We start from the raw sequence: 14,098 nt of genomic DNA on the forward strand, positions 1-14,098 counted from the left end.
CCCCCCCCCCCCCCCCCCCCCCCCCCCGGAGCACTGCTTTACCGCGTTATATCCGAATTTGTGTTATATCGGGTCGCGTTATATCGGGGTAGAGGTGTAGTAGTGCTAAATGAGTGAAATTTATATCCTGTACAGAAGGCCAGCTCAGGGCCTATGCATCATTAAGTCCCGTTTTTAAGACCTATTTTGATGAATAAATGTGAAATGTGTTGAAATATAGTAGGATTAAATTTAAAATTCATTGGGCCAAATTCATCCTGACTGTGAGTACTGCAACACCAATGAAGTAAATAGGGTGGAATTTGGCTCTACATCCATATTATATAGTATGTCAGGAGCTAATATGCCCACCTCTTCCTCATACTAAGCCTGAAAACATTGGCGTTTTGCTTTAACTGGGTAGTCAGACTCTTTCAAAGAATGAAAATAATTTTATACAGTGAGTAATTTGTCTAGGATAAGAGATCTCCTTTTCACATGCCCTTTTGTTTAATCCCTTTCAGGTAATTTGGATTTGACTGGTCAAAAGCAAGTCTTCAAAGCAGAGAATAATCCCTGGGTTACCCCTATAGCAGATCAGTTCCAGCTGGGAGTGTCTCATGTTTTTGAATATATTCGTTCAGAAACATATAAGTAGTAAGTATTGATCTTTATTGTATTATGTTATAGCTTTTACTATGGAGCATTTGACAAAGTCCTTGCAGCTTGATTGTACACCAAGCATGGATACCAAGAAAATAGAAAATTTTTGCTATGTTACTTACTAAATAATTTCCAGTTAAGGTAAGTGCATGTAAATGTGTATAATAAGTCATTGCTCCATAAATTTCAAAACAAGTCCAATAATGGTTTTTAGCGGTTTCACAGCCTACACAATAGCTAGATTTTAATTAAAAATATGCAGCTCTATACACACATCACTGTAAATTGCTAAATGTTTACTTTCTTGTGGGTCAATTTTCTGAATAAAAAAGTATGGCTTAGCCATATTAGGAAAATACATTATCCATACGTATAATGGGCAGCAGGTATTTAACAAATAAAAGGAAGTTCTTCACACAGCGCACAGTCAACCTGTGGAACTCCTTGCCTGAGGAGGTTGTGAAGGCTAGGACTATAACAGGGTTTAAAAGAGAACTAGATAAATTCATGGTGGTTAAGTCCATTAATGGCTATTAGCCAGGATGGGTAAGGAATGGTGTCCCTAGCCTCTGTTTGTCAGAGGGTGGAGATGGATAGCAGGAGAGAGATCACTTGATCATTACCTCTGGGGCACCTGGTGCTGGCTGCTGTCGGCAGACAGGATGCTGGGCTGGATGGACCCTTGGTCTGACTCAGTATGGCCATTCTTATGTTTTTGTCTGACACTGTCCCTGCTTTTGGTGTTCAGTTTATAAACTTCATTGAGGAAAGGTGGTAGGCTTACAAGAGCAGGGCTTGGCAAGTCACGTTCGGAGTAATGCTTTTAGGGATGTGCCATAGCGGTTTACAAATTGAAACAGGTATTTGTTGAAAATAGTTTCACCTGGTGGTGGTGATCACACATTGAGATTAGCTGTGAAGGGAACGGATTTGAATGATAAATGTTTTTGTTTAGGAAAGAGTTTCTCTGATGGGTCAGTGGGTTGAAAGATGTTCTTCTTGTTGAAGACTTTTACATTGCCAGTCCACAGTTAGTTTAGAACAATAAGCAGGAGAGTTACATCAGGCTTTAACTCTGACAACTAATTTTAGAAATATTTAAATAATGCAGCAAAAATTGCAATCTGTACATTAAAATCAATATTTTGTTCCAAATATTGAAACTGAGGGAAACTCTATAACTTGTGGTGCGTTTTTTCCATAAAAATATGTAAATGCCTCTCTGACAACTTTTATCAGCAACCAGTGAAAACAAATCCACAAAAAAGCAAAGTGTTACAGGTGGTGATAAAGGGTATACAGAGTATAGGACTGACAAGTACAGCTTCTGCGTGGAATTTTATAAATGATCCAGCAGTGACTTCTATAGACTCCTGCTGAACTGTCACGTAGAGAATTTTAGCTGAATAGGGTCACAGATGGGAGTGTGTTTTTATAAAATCCTGTGGGCCAGCAGAGTGGTCTCTATATTGTAATATATTTGTTAATGTGTTTTTGCAATCTCTGGTGGTAATTTTATATTTCTGTTCAGTGAGCAACATAGGTAAAGAATTCTTAATGAAATACTAACAAAAACATTCATGGATGTTTGGAGAACTATTGTGGAGTTCCAAGGACCTAATTAAAGCTTTCATATGTTTACTCTACCATGAGAAGTTAAACAGAGGCGAGTTCCTTTCAGAATTATGTGCACATTTTTGTCAGTTACTATTGTGGTGATGCAATAAAGGGAGAATTCAGAGAAACAATGACATTAGAATTGTGTAGACATTAAACTGCTCCTGCACTGGTATGAAACCGTTCTTAATGTAACCAAAATACATAACCACAAAATATACGCACATGCAAATAAACAGAAAAAATGTTTCTTTAAACTTTCAGTGTATACATGAATGATTTTTGGACCATGTGTTGAAAATATTGGCTATACTTTTGTTAGAACACCTGGAATAATGAGACTGCCCAGACTCATTGGGTGGGTGGAGGGAAAAGAGATTCTGTTCTCCCCTCTCCCAACCTGTTTCCTTTAGATATGACCTGCTGCAGACATATTTTTTGACTTGCATTTGATTTTGTGCGGTGTAATTTGTAAGAGGTGGCACAGTCAGGTTAACAGGTCAACTGACATTTTATATCCTAAAGCAAACTAACTATGAACGTAAAAGATGTGAGAACTAATTTCTTCCTGATGATTTTTCTCTCTTCTGTCTAATCGTAGGCTTTTGCTTTTCCTCCTCCTCCAACTTTTTTTTCCTTTCACAGCAATATTCAAGGTACTGTACCTTTTTTCTCCCCCCTCATTAAGCAAATCACCAGGCTGAGAAGTAGGTGTAGTAATTTCCTCCATAAGATGTCTGTAACCGTATGCAAAATTGAACTCTTTGATTCCACTGGATCATTCAACCAAGAGAAAACTTTAAAAATTACCTTACAGTATTTGATAGACCCAGACAGCTTAACTCTTACACTGAGACAAAGCATCGTTGTTAAATGGGTGATTTGCTACAAAAGAAGTTATTCTATTTAGATAATGTCACTCATAATTTTGAGGAAGGAGAAGAAATTGTGTGTATTAGCAGCCTGAAATCTGTATGGAGCTGGGAATCTGGCATTTTCTGGCCCTGGTTCTGCCTGAGTCATCGCTGGACGCATCAAGACAAGATGGCTGGATCTCCCACAATATAGGTAAAGCTTAAAGCCCAGGGTTGGTGCTTCTCCGAGTCGGAGAGGTGCAGGTGAACCTGGTTGGCCTGCATGAGCTCTGATGTCAAGGAAGACCCATATGCCTGGGGTGTCAGAGGCCTGGGGGATGGAAGCTTCTGGAAAATTGAGGTACGCTCAAGATGCCACTCTGCAAGGTGATCCTGGATTTTGATGCACAGTTCAATCAGGCTGTCCAAACTGGATGGAAGCTCCACCCGGGAAAGCTCCTCCTTCACCTCCTCATTTAACCCCAGGTGGAAATGGTGGTGCTGTGCCACGTCATTCCACCTGTCGTCAGAAACCACAAGACAAAATTCAGCAGTGTACTTTGCTACAGGCCAGCCTCCTGCCATAAGGCCTAAAGGGTTGTCTTGTTGGTCCGCACCCTTTGGGGTCGCCAAAGATGATGAACATAGCTTGAATGAATTCCTCTAATTGTTGCAAGAGGAGGTTGGACTGTTCCAGGAGTGGGGAAGACGAGGCCAAGGCTCCCCCAGTCATCAAATTTAAGGTGAGCCCCACACAGGTCTGGTCTGTGGGAAATGGTCGGGGGGCATAGGAGGAACGGGAGCTGACATTAGTGCAGGAATCCCCAAAACTTGTCCCAATCTCCATCAGATTTGTTGGGCAGTAGAATCTTCAGCTCTGGGAGGGGTGGAGCAGGAGAAACCAGCAGAGCAATCTGTGCCTAAAGGGCCACAGTCTGTGATTACAGGGTGGTTACTTGCGACTGCAGGTTCTGGATGGCATCCGCCAGTTCTGCTGGGGCCTTAGTAGGGTCAGTGCTAGCGCTGAGAGCCGCTGGCCCCAATTAGAGGGCTTCTCAATATGTCAACTGACCAGAATGAAGGCAGTCTAGCCTAGTGGCTGGAGCGGACAGAAGGCCTAGTGGTCAGAGTCATAGTTTGGCAGCCTCGTTGTTTTGAAGGATTTAATTAAATGTTTTATTTTTTATTCATGTCTCTAGTCAACGTTCAAAGTGACCTTTGTGTTGTAAGCACATTCTCACAGGATTTTATGTCTAGAATAGTGACAGAGATGATGGATTGTATGATTTAGTGGTTATAATATACTGGGGCAAGTACAGACAGTCATAAATGTTTGAAACACAACAGTGAATGAAACTCTTTTGAAGAATTAAAAGCCTCTGATGCAAGTCAGTAGTAGATTACCACTTCTTCATCAAGTCACTAATAATCTTAAAGTCCAGATAAGCAGAAGATGGAGGATTGGGGATGGGTTTAGTTGCTAGCGTTCTTCATGTAGTTTCTTCAGGAGGCTGTTCTTTGAGTACATTTTGGGCATTAATCACGATCGCTTGATCATTTCATATATGGAAATTGCTCTTTGTTCATTTATACTTGCTTCAGAACGGCGAATGCTTTTCCTATTGTCATTGTGGTGTCTATTAAAGTCATTGCCCGATGGCATAATCTCAGTTAAAGCTAAATAATTTCCTAGAACTGACTGTTTAGAGTAGCATTCAAAGTTCCAACATTTTTCAAGCTGTTGTAGAGCCAAACACTTACTTTTTAACACTTGCTCTAATGGTGGTTGTTGCCTTGTTTGACCTCTTTGGTTCAGAGAAGCAGAATTATGATAGAACTGACACCTTTTGTTAAATTTCTAGAAGGTAGCTTTTTTCCCCCCCACAGGCCAATCAATTTAGAGTCAAAAACTTTGACAAGACTCTTTGTGAAGAAGAGTAAGTCACACTTCTTCTTTGCATGACTGTTCATGTCCATTCCAATTAGGTGTGTGCGCACGTTGCGTGCATGGACATCGGAAACTTTTCCCCTTAGCAGCTCCCGTTGGGATGGCAGGGGAGCCCCCTAAAGTGGTGCCCTTATGGCGATGTAGATAGTACCTGCTGGCCTGACCCCCCTTCAGTTCCCTCTTACCGTCCATGGCGGCGTTGGAACGTTCTCTCTTGCTTGCGAGTGATCCCTTAGCCTTTCAGTCTTCTAGTTAGTTGTTCTTAGATAGTTATCAGATAATTATATTGTATTCACGTGTCTAGAAGCTAATTCCAGCACCAACCTTGGGCTGCAGGGCATGCCGCAAGCCCAGGGTTTCAAAGCTTGTGCCACGTGCCACAAGTCTCTGCCTAACAGCGACCCCCACAACTCCTGTCTCAGGTGTCTGGGAGAGGTTCATCAGGCAGAGTGCTGCAAAATCTGCAGTGCCTTCAAACCGTGCACTAAGAAAGAAAGACTTTTGTCTTAAGCAGTTGCTCATGGAAGCTGTGTTACAGCCACTGGCCCCAGACTGACTGGCACCAGACCTGGCTACCTCGGTGCAAAGTGCCCTGGCATCGGTGTGCGATCTGGCATCTCCCAGGCCCTGAAAATTGCCGGCACCGAGGTGACACAACCAACCTCAGCACCGGTTGACCTCTTCGGGGAGAGCGCCCTCTTTCCCCTTTCTTGTGATGCTTAGTTGGTGCCGAAGAGCTACCAAGACACTCAGAGAGGCTCCCGGCGCGCAAAGACTGGTTGGGGGCCCAAGCCAAGAACCAGCACCGTCAACTCTGGCACCAGAGCCCCCAGCGAGTTCAGTCCTGATGAATGTCTGGAGGAGGTCGTGGAACACCCGTCCACACCCGACACTTTCGAGGCAGCGAAAGACCTCATTGAGCTGTCGGTGTCAAATCATCTCCTGTGTAGGGAGAAGCCTCCTGCACTGCCCAAGAGGGTGCCATCCAGAGGGAAGCCAGCAATGCTGTGCTGCTTGAGGTCACCATCCCAGCACCACTCACAGCACTGTTCCCGTTCAAGTTTGGTGTCCCGCTACTCACCGGTACCTGCAACCCAGCGAGAGGTTACAGCATCGGCAGTGAACGTACCCGCGGTACGTGCATCAATGTCTAGACGCCATTCCCCAATGCCATCAGTTGTCCGGCACTGGACCGCCGCTCTAGCAACCTCACCGGCTCAGAGTGAGAGGTCCCGGTCCAAAGATTCCCGGTACCGTTCGTGATCCCAGTCCACCAGGCACCGCTCTCTGGCCCGCACCTCACAGCATCCTACAGCCACTTAAGGTTCGGCATCACCCTGGTTCCCTCCGTCGGCATCCTCCAGCTCTGAGACTGACTCTGGTCGCTCCAGCTATAGCAGGCACCGGACCATGGCCAGCAGAGAGTCCCATTCAGCTTGGCAGCCACAGTGGCCCTTCTGGATCCCATGAATCTACCATCAGCAACAGGGCACCATCTCCAGAGCATCCAGGTCTGGGCATTCCATGACACCATTCCAGGTCACCACAGGCACACATCAATGGCAAGAGAGGCCACTCTCTCCAGGCTGCCATCAGATCTCCAAGAGCAACTGGCAACGGCAGGCCCAGTGCCAGCAGCGGTACCAAGCACTATTACACCTCAGCAGGTGTCAGGCCCATTGGGCACTGATGTAACCTAGGCCTGTGGGGACCCACAAGAGGGTCTGGACGAGGGCAACCAGCAGCAACTCACGTCCTCCTCTTCCCCAGACGAGGCGGTAGCAGGTACATCGGTCTCAGGACCACCCCCAATCGACCACAGGGTTCACCAGGAGCTGCTCCGCAGGATCATCCTCAATATGGGACTCCAGGCGGAAGAAACAGTCAAACAGGAGGATCTGATGGTGGACATCCTGGCTCCCAAGGGTCCCTCCAGAGTAGCGCTCCCTCTCATAAAGACAATACAGACAAATTACAACACTATATGGCAAACCCCAGCCTCCATCACACCAACAGCAAGGGGGGTAGAAAGGAAATACTTTGCCCCATCCAAGGACTGCGAGTTCCTGTTCTGCCATCCGACTCCCTGCTCCCTGGTTGTTTCAGCAGTCAATGAAAAGGAACGCCAGGGCCAACAAGCTTCTGCCCCAGAGGCCAAGGGAGCCAAGCATCTGGACCTCTTCAGTAGAAAGGTCTACTCATCCGGGGGCCTCCTACTATGTATAGCCAACCAGTAGGCAATCCTTAATAGACATAACTTCAATTCTTGGACAGCCGTGTCCAAGTTTAAGAATCGCCTGCCCCAGGACTTGCACTCAGAGTTTGCTGTGTTAATCGAGGAAGGAAAGGCAGTAGCCAAGACTTTGCTGCAAGCCTCCCTCGATTCAGCCGACTCCGCAGCTAGAGCCATTGTCTCAGGGGTAGTCATGTGACGCTCAGCGTGGCTTCAGGCATCGGGCCTCCCTCCAGAGGTCCAAAATACTCTCCAGGACCTCCCCTTTGAGGGCTCGGGCCTTTTCTTGGAGCAAACCGACTCCAGGCTGCACGGCCTTAAGGACTCTAGGGTCACCCTAAAGTCGCTAGGGATGCATACACCAATAGCCCTGCCCCTCTACCCAGATCTGATCATGCAGGACCACAGGCACCTTCTCCACCCAAACCTACAGTCTCTACATCTCATGGCTTGGAAACTCCGTGGCTAAATCCCATGGAGAGTCAGTGTTCTCAATCAGTGAGACAGATTCTCCTTGATAGTAGGAAACCTTCAGCTAGGGCTACCTACCTGGCAAAGTGGAAAAGGTTTTCCTGCTGGTGTGAACCCAAGTGTCGTCAACCGCTTAGGTTCCTATCCCGGTTATTTGGACTACCTCCCACACCTTAAGCAACAAGGTCTGTCCCTTTCGTCCATCAGGGTGCACCTGGCGGCCATTTCCGCTTTCCATCCAGGGGAGTCTGCATGCTCGGTGTTCTCAAATCCCATGGTTGGGCAATTCCTTAAAGGGCTGGAGAGAGTGTTCCCATATTCTCGCCTGCCAGTTCCAATCTGGAACCTGAACCTGGTCCTCTCCAAACTCATGAGCCCACCATTTGAGCCCCTGGCCACTTGTTCCTTCCTCTACCTTTCTTGGAAGGTAGCATTCCTGGTGGCCATTACATCAGCAAGGCAGGTGTCCGAACTGAGAGCTTTCACCTCTGAACCCCCTTACAGTGTTTCATGAGGACAAGGTGCAGCTTAGACCACACCCCAAATTCCTCCCCAAGGTGGTCTCCCAATTCCACATGGGACAGGACATTTGCTTGACCGTGTTCTTTCCAAAATCCCACACGTGCCCGAGACGCCGCAGCCTATACACGCTGGATGTTCGAAGAGCCTTAGCATTCTACATAGAGCGCACCAAACCTTTCCGCAAATCAACCCAATTGTTCGTTGCCATAGCCGATAGAATGAAGGGCCTTCCAGTCTCTGCACAACGCGTATTGTCCTGGATCACAGACTGCATTCACACGTGCTATGAGCTGGCCAAGATTCCAGCTCCAGCGATTTACGGCCCATTCAACCAGAACGCAAGCATCTTCAACTGCCTTTCTGGCGCAGATCCCTATCCAGGAGATCTGCAAGGCAGCCACCTGGTCTTCAGTGCACATGTTTGACAGCATACTGAGCTGTAATCAACAGGCCAGAGATAATGCATCGGTCAGCAGAGCTGTCCTTCAATCAATCATTCCATGACTCCTGCCCTCCTCCAATGGTAAGCTTGGAAGTCACCTAATTGGAATGGATGTGAACAATCACTCGAAGAAAAGACGGTTACTTATCTTTCGTAACTGTTGTTCTTAAAGATGTGTTGTTCACGTCCATTACAAAACCCACCCTCCTTCCCTCTGTCAGAGTCCATGGCAAGAAAGAACCAAAGGGGGGTCAGGCCGGCAGAGTACTATACACACAGCCATAAGGGTGCCACTCTAGGGGGCTCCCCTGCTGTCCTGATGGGCGCTACTAAGGGAAAAAGTTTGACGTCCATGCATGCGACGTGCACACACCTAATTGGAATGGACGTGAACAACACATCTCGAAGAACAACAGTTACGAGAGGTAAGTAACCGTCTTTTCTTGCATTCCCATTAAGAAAGGTGGTTGGGGAGCAAGCCATTTTAAAAATGGATCCATTAACTCTTACCAGAGACAGAAGCTTGACAAATGTCATGCTGAGACTATATCACTTAATGGCATTTGGCACATAGGCATCCCTGTGCAGACTGCTTCTTGCTCAGTCTTATCTTCTAAAACCTCACTTCTAATAGCAATAACATTCAAAATGATCCACATTAAAGCAGTTCAGCACCTAAAGAAAAGCGCCTTTCTAGATGCTTTTAGAATGAACCACTCCTCCAATCACCCAGCTGTTTTGTGACTGAAGCAAATCCCAGCTGCCTTGGGTTCGATGGACATAGTTCATTAAATATGATTTTTATGGCTTGTATTAGACAAGAATATTTCACTAATTTATTTTCAGCAACTAGAAAGGAAGCTGGCAAGATGTTCAAAGTAATGCACTAAATAAAAACATCACTCTGAAATATCCTTTATCTGATTCCGTTGTTGTTGTTGTTCCATTGTTGTAAATTTGTTTAATGCTAACCATATGCATGGCACGGTGCAAGACACAAAGAAGACAGTCTCTGCCTCAAAGAGTTTACAGTCTAAAACTCTTGTATGCTTGGAAATCCAGATGAAGATAAGAATTTAACAGTATTAATAGAGTTTATTAGGAATTACACTTGTGAAATTAGGGGAGAAGACACTCCATAGCAAATTAAATAAAGTAAAAACTCAATTTACATACTCATACTAGTAATAGATTTTGTACAATCGTTTACTATGGCCTTTCATGAGAAATTTGGTTTAGATACAAATGATTGAGGTTGTATGTTTCTCGGGAAACAGTAATTCTTATTGAATGTAATTGTTCTCCAAATTATTCTTCACAATATTCCTTAAATCCATTTATGTTGAAAATGTGCAAAGAATGAATGCTACTATCACAAAGTCAGAAATATTTGGTTGGCCTGCAAAAATTAAGTATCTTTGTCAGTTGAATGTCCGATGTAGCAATAACACAGCAAAATCCATTTTTTACACCAGTATGATATGAGAAATAGTTGCTGATGGTGAGGTCATATCCTAGCAGCTAATAATCATGTGAACGAGTTAAGAACCCAATTGCTGTTGTATTGCTAGAAAAAGCCCAGCATAATGGGTTGATTTTGTTTTTTGTTTCTGAAGTAACTAGAGCTCTATTTTAGGGCTGTTGGGTGCTTAAGAAAATTAATTGCAATTAATTACATGCTTGAACAATAATAGAATACCATTTAATTAAATAATTTTGGATTTTTTTACATTTTCAAATATATTGATTTCAATTACAATACAGAATACAAAGTGTCCAGTGCTCGCTTTATATTTATTTCTGATTACAAATATTTGCACTGTAAGAAAGAAAAGAAATAGAATTTTTCAATTCACTTAATACAGGTACTGTAGTGCAATCTCTTCATCAGGAAAGTTGAACTTACAAATGTAGCATTCTGTACAAAAATATTGCATTCCAAAATAAAATAATGTAAAACTCTAGAGCCTACAAGTCCACTGTCCTACTTCTTGTTCAGCCAATCGCTCAGACAAACAAGTTTGTTTACATTTGCATGAGATAATGCTCCCTGCTTCTTGTTCAGTGTCACCTGAAAGTGAGAACAGGCATTCACATAGCACTGTTGTAGCTGGCGTTGCAAGGTATTTACATGCCAGATGCGCTAAAGATTCATATGTCCCTTCATGCTTCAACCGCCATTCCAGAGGACATGCATCCATGCTGATGACAGGTTCTGCTCAGTGGTAATCCAAAGAAATGCGGACTAATGCATATTCATTTTCATCCTCTGAGCAGAAGGTTGATTTTCTTTTTTTGGTGGTTTGGGTTCTGTAGTTTCTGCATCAGTGTGTTGCTCTTTTAAGACTTCTGTAAGCATGCTCGACACCTTGTCCCTCAATTTTTGGAAGGCACTCCAGATTCTTAAACCTTGGGTCGAGTGCTGGAGCTATCTTTAGAAATCTCACATTGGTACCTTCTTTGTGTTTTGTCAAATCTGCAGTGGAAGTGTTTTTAAAAATGAACAACACGTGCTGAGTCATCATCCAAGACTAATAAAACATGAAATATATGGCAGAATGCGGGTAAAACAGACCTGGAGACATACAATTCTCCCCCAAGGAGTTCAGTCACAGATGTAATTAACGCATTATTTTTTTTAATGACTATCATCAGCATGGAAACCTGTCCTCTGGAACCGTGGCCGAAGCATGAAGGGGCATTCAAATATTGAACATATCTGGCACGTAAATACCTTGCAATGCCGGCGACAGAAGTCCCATGTGAATGCCTGTTCTCACTTTCTGGTGACATTGTAAATAAGAAGTGGGCAGCATTATCTCCCAGAAATGTAAACAAACTAGCGTTTGGCTGAACAAGAAGTAGGACTGAGTGGACTTATAGGCTCTGAAGTTTTGCAATGTTTTGCTTTTGAGTGCAGTTATGTAACACAAAAATGGCATTTATAAGTTCAACTTTCACAGTAAAGAGATTGCACTACAGTACTTGTATGAGGTGACTTGAAAAATACTAGTTCTTTTGTTTTTTACAGTGCAAATATTTGTAATCTGAAATAAATATAAAGTGAGCACTGTACACTTTGTATTCTGTGTTGTAATAGAAATTAATATATTTGAAAACGTAGAAAAACATCCAAAATACTTAATAAACTTCAACTGGTATTCTATTGTTTAACAATGCAATTTAAAACTGCAATTAATCACAATTAATTTTTTAAATTGCGATTATTTTTTTTAGTTAATCGCGTGAGTTAATTGCAATTAATTGACAGCCCTATTCTATTTGCTAACACTGACTTTTTTGGTAGATTGTTAAGAAGAGGGGTTCATGTAACATAGGCACATACTTAACTTTAGGAATGCAATTAGTCTCATTGTCTTCAGTGGATCTGTTCACATGAATAAAATTAAGCATGTGTCTATCACCTGATCGTGCTCCCCCTCTAAAACAATTGCAAAACTTTACTAACTTCAGTTGTGCATGTTGGACCCTCAGTGACTTATGTAATGCCAGATTATCTGAAGTGCTGCAATTCCTGCAAGCTGAAATCAATGCAGGTTAAAGTTGCTCAACATGTGCAGGGTCAAGCCCATAGCACTTTATACAAGTAAACAGGACTTTATTCTTAAGGAGTTTGTTTCGTACATTTTAGTCCTACCAATAAAGATCTTAAAGTAAGCAGCAAACTCTTCTTTTTTAGTTTATGCAGTAAGCAGCTTGAGATGGGGGGAATCACTTTCGTTCTCTAAAAATGTTATTCTCTTAGCTTTTGCTGTATCGAAAGCACAGTACTGTATATTTTATTTTAATACATTGCATCATATTCTGATTCAGTGTTTTTATTCATTGGCTATATTTTAAAAATGTATAAATATATTAGTACATTATTTCCAACAGAGACAATAGATTGTTCAAACTCCTGACATCTTTAGACAACATTTACATGCTAATGTGTAACTCTCCCCTGACATAGCTTGGAACCCATTCTAAAAGATAAACAGGAAGTACGTGTGTGTATATTTGAATTTATAAACAAAGAGCTCAATTTTATTAGGTAGAGATATCATTGATCTAGATGACAGATATAAATATTACATGTATAAATATTGGTCATGTTACTGATGCTGCCATTGTCTCTTTTATGAAATACAAATTCATTTTGAAACTTAGAATATTATGCAATACTACAGATAGACTGGGTAGTAATCTGAGCTAAATTAGGGCAACCCAGAGATCTAGACATGGTACAAATGTGTCTACCTACATCTGTTCCTCAAGCAAGGGTCTCCAAGATCAGTTTAGACAGACAAAATATGAATGAAAATTGGGAGTTCTTAAGGAGACTTTATTAGACGGTCTGAAAGCCACAGTTCCACAGTCAAGAGAGAGGACAACTTTGCCACTAAACCAGAATAGTCTTTTAGCCAAAATGAAGACAGTGATTAGAAATAAAAAGGTAATATATGACAAATGGGAGGGTGAGGGCGAATAGATAGCTATCAATATAATTTAGGCATTATGAAGTGTAGAAAATTGATAAGGGAGGCTAAAGATATCAGGTAAAAGTCCATGTCGGGCAGGGCAAAGAATAATGAGTATTTTATGTGTATTAGGAACAAAAGAAATCCTAGCAATGGTATAGGCCCATTATTCATTCAATGGAGGAGATAAAATCTATACAAGAAGATTCCAGGATTATCACTCTAGCCTGTGTGTCACTCTAAAGCTTAGAATGTGTGTTGAGTCAGTGTGAAGCAATAGAAACCGCTACAAACATGGTTGAGAACCATGTATTTATAGTATTACCAGGTTCAGTCATCTGTGGGATTTGTGGTCTATAATTGTCCAGTTTTTAATTTCTCAGCCATTTGCCTTTATGAATTATACCTGTGCAGTGTACAGGTACAGTAAGGCATGTATCTTGTGTGCCATGCCAAGAGATTAGGCCATTGTGATATTGGAAGTAACTCAACCAATCACTACCTTTACTCTACAGCTAATTTGCATGCAACAATTGCAGTAGTTGTATGAGGTAGGCTGCACAGATGGATTATTTGGCCCAACTATCACACCCATGCAACAGCATGTGTTTTCAGCTACTAGTTAATAATGCTGCAGAAAAGGTAGACATGTTCAATAATAAATATTTGTTCTGTATTTGGAAAGTAGTAGGATGGTGTATTCAGATCTTATGAAGATGATTTATAGATTCCAAGGCCAGAAGGAACCATTGTGATCATCTAGACTGACCTTTTGTATAACACAGCCCATAGAACCTCCCCCTATCTTCCCGCAAAATTCCTAGAGTATATCTTTTAGAAAAGCATCAAAGTAGTTGGCGAATCCACCATGACCTGTGGTAAATTGTT

General features: G+C 42.7%; 1 protein-coding gene across 2 annotated transcripts in view; it reads left to right on the forward strand.

Moving 5' to 3' along the window:
• Nucleotides 1-14,098, forward strand: part of RSU1 (Ras suppressor protein 1) — a 187,738-nt gene that overhangs the window by 103,069 nt on the left and 70,571 nt on the right. For both annotated transcript variants that reach the window (XM_034760354.1, XM_034760355.1), the window contains one exon: nucleotides 504-636. In XM_034760354.1, the coding sequence (XP_034616245.1) occupies nucleotides 504-636 (133 nt within the window). The remainder of the gene's footprint in view (nucleotides 1-503; nucleotides 637-14,098) is intronic.

This window comes from Trachemys scripta, chromosome 2 (genome assembly GCF_013100865.1).
Source record: "Trachemys scripta elegans isolate TJP31775 chromosome 2, CAS_Tse_1.0, whole genome shotgun sequence".
Taxonomy (NCBI): domain Eukaryota; kingdom Metazoa; phylum Chordata; order Testudines; family Emydidae; genus Trachemys; species Trachemys scripta.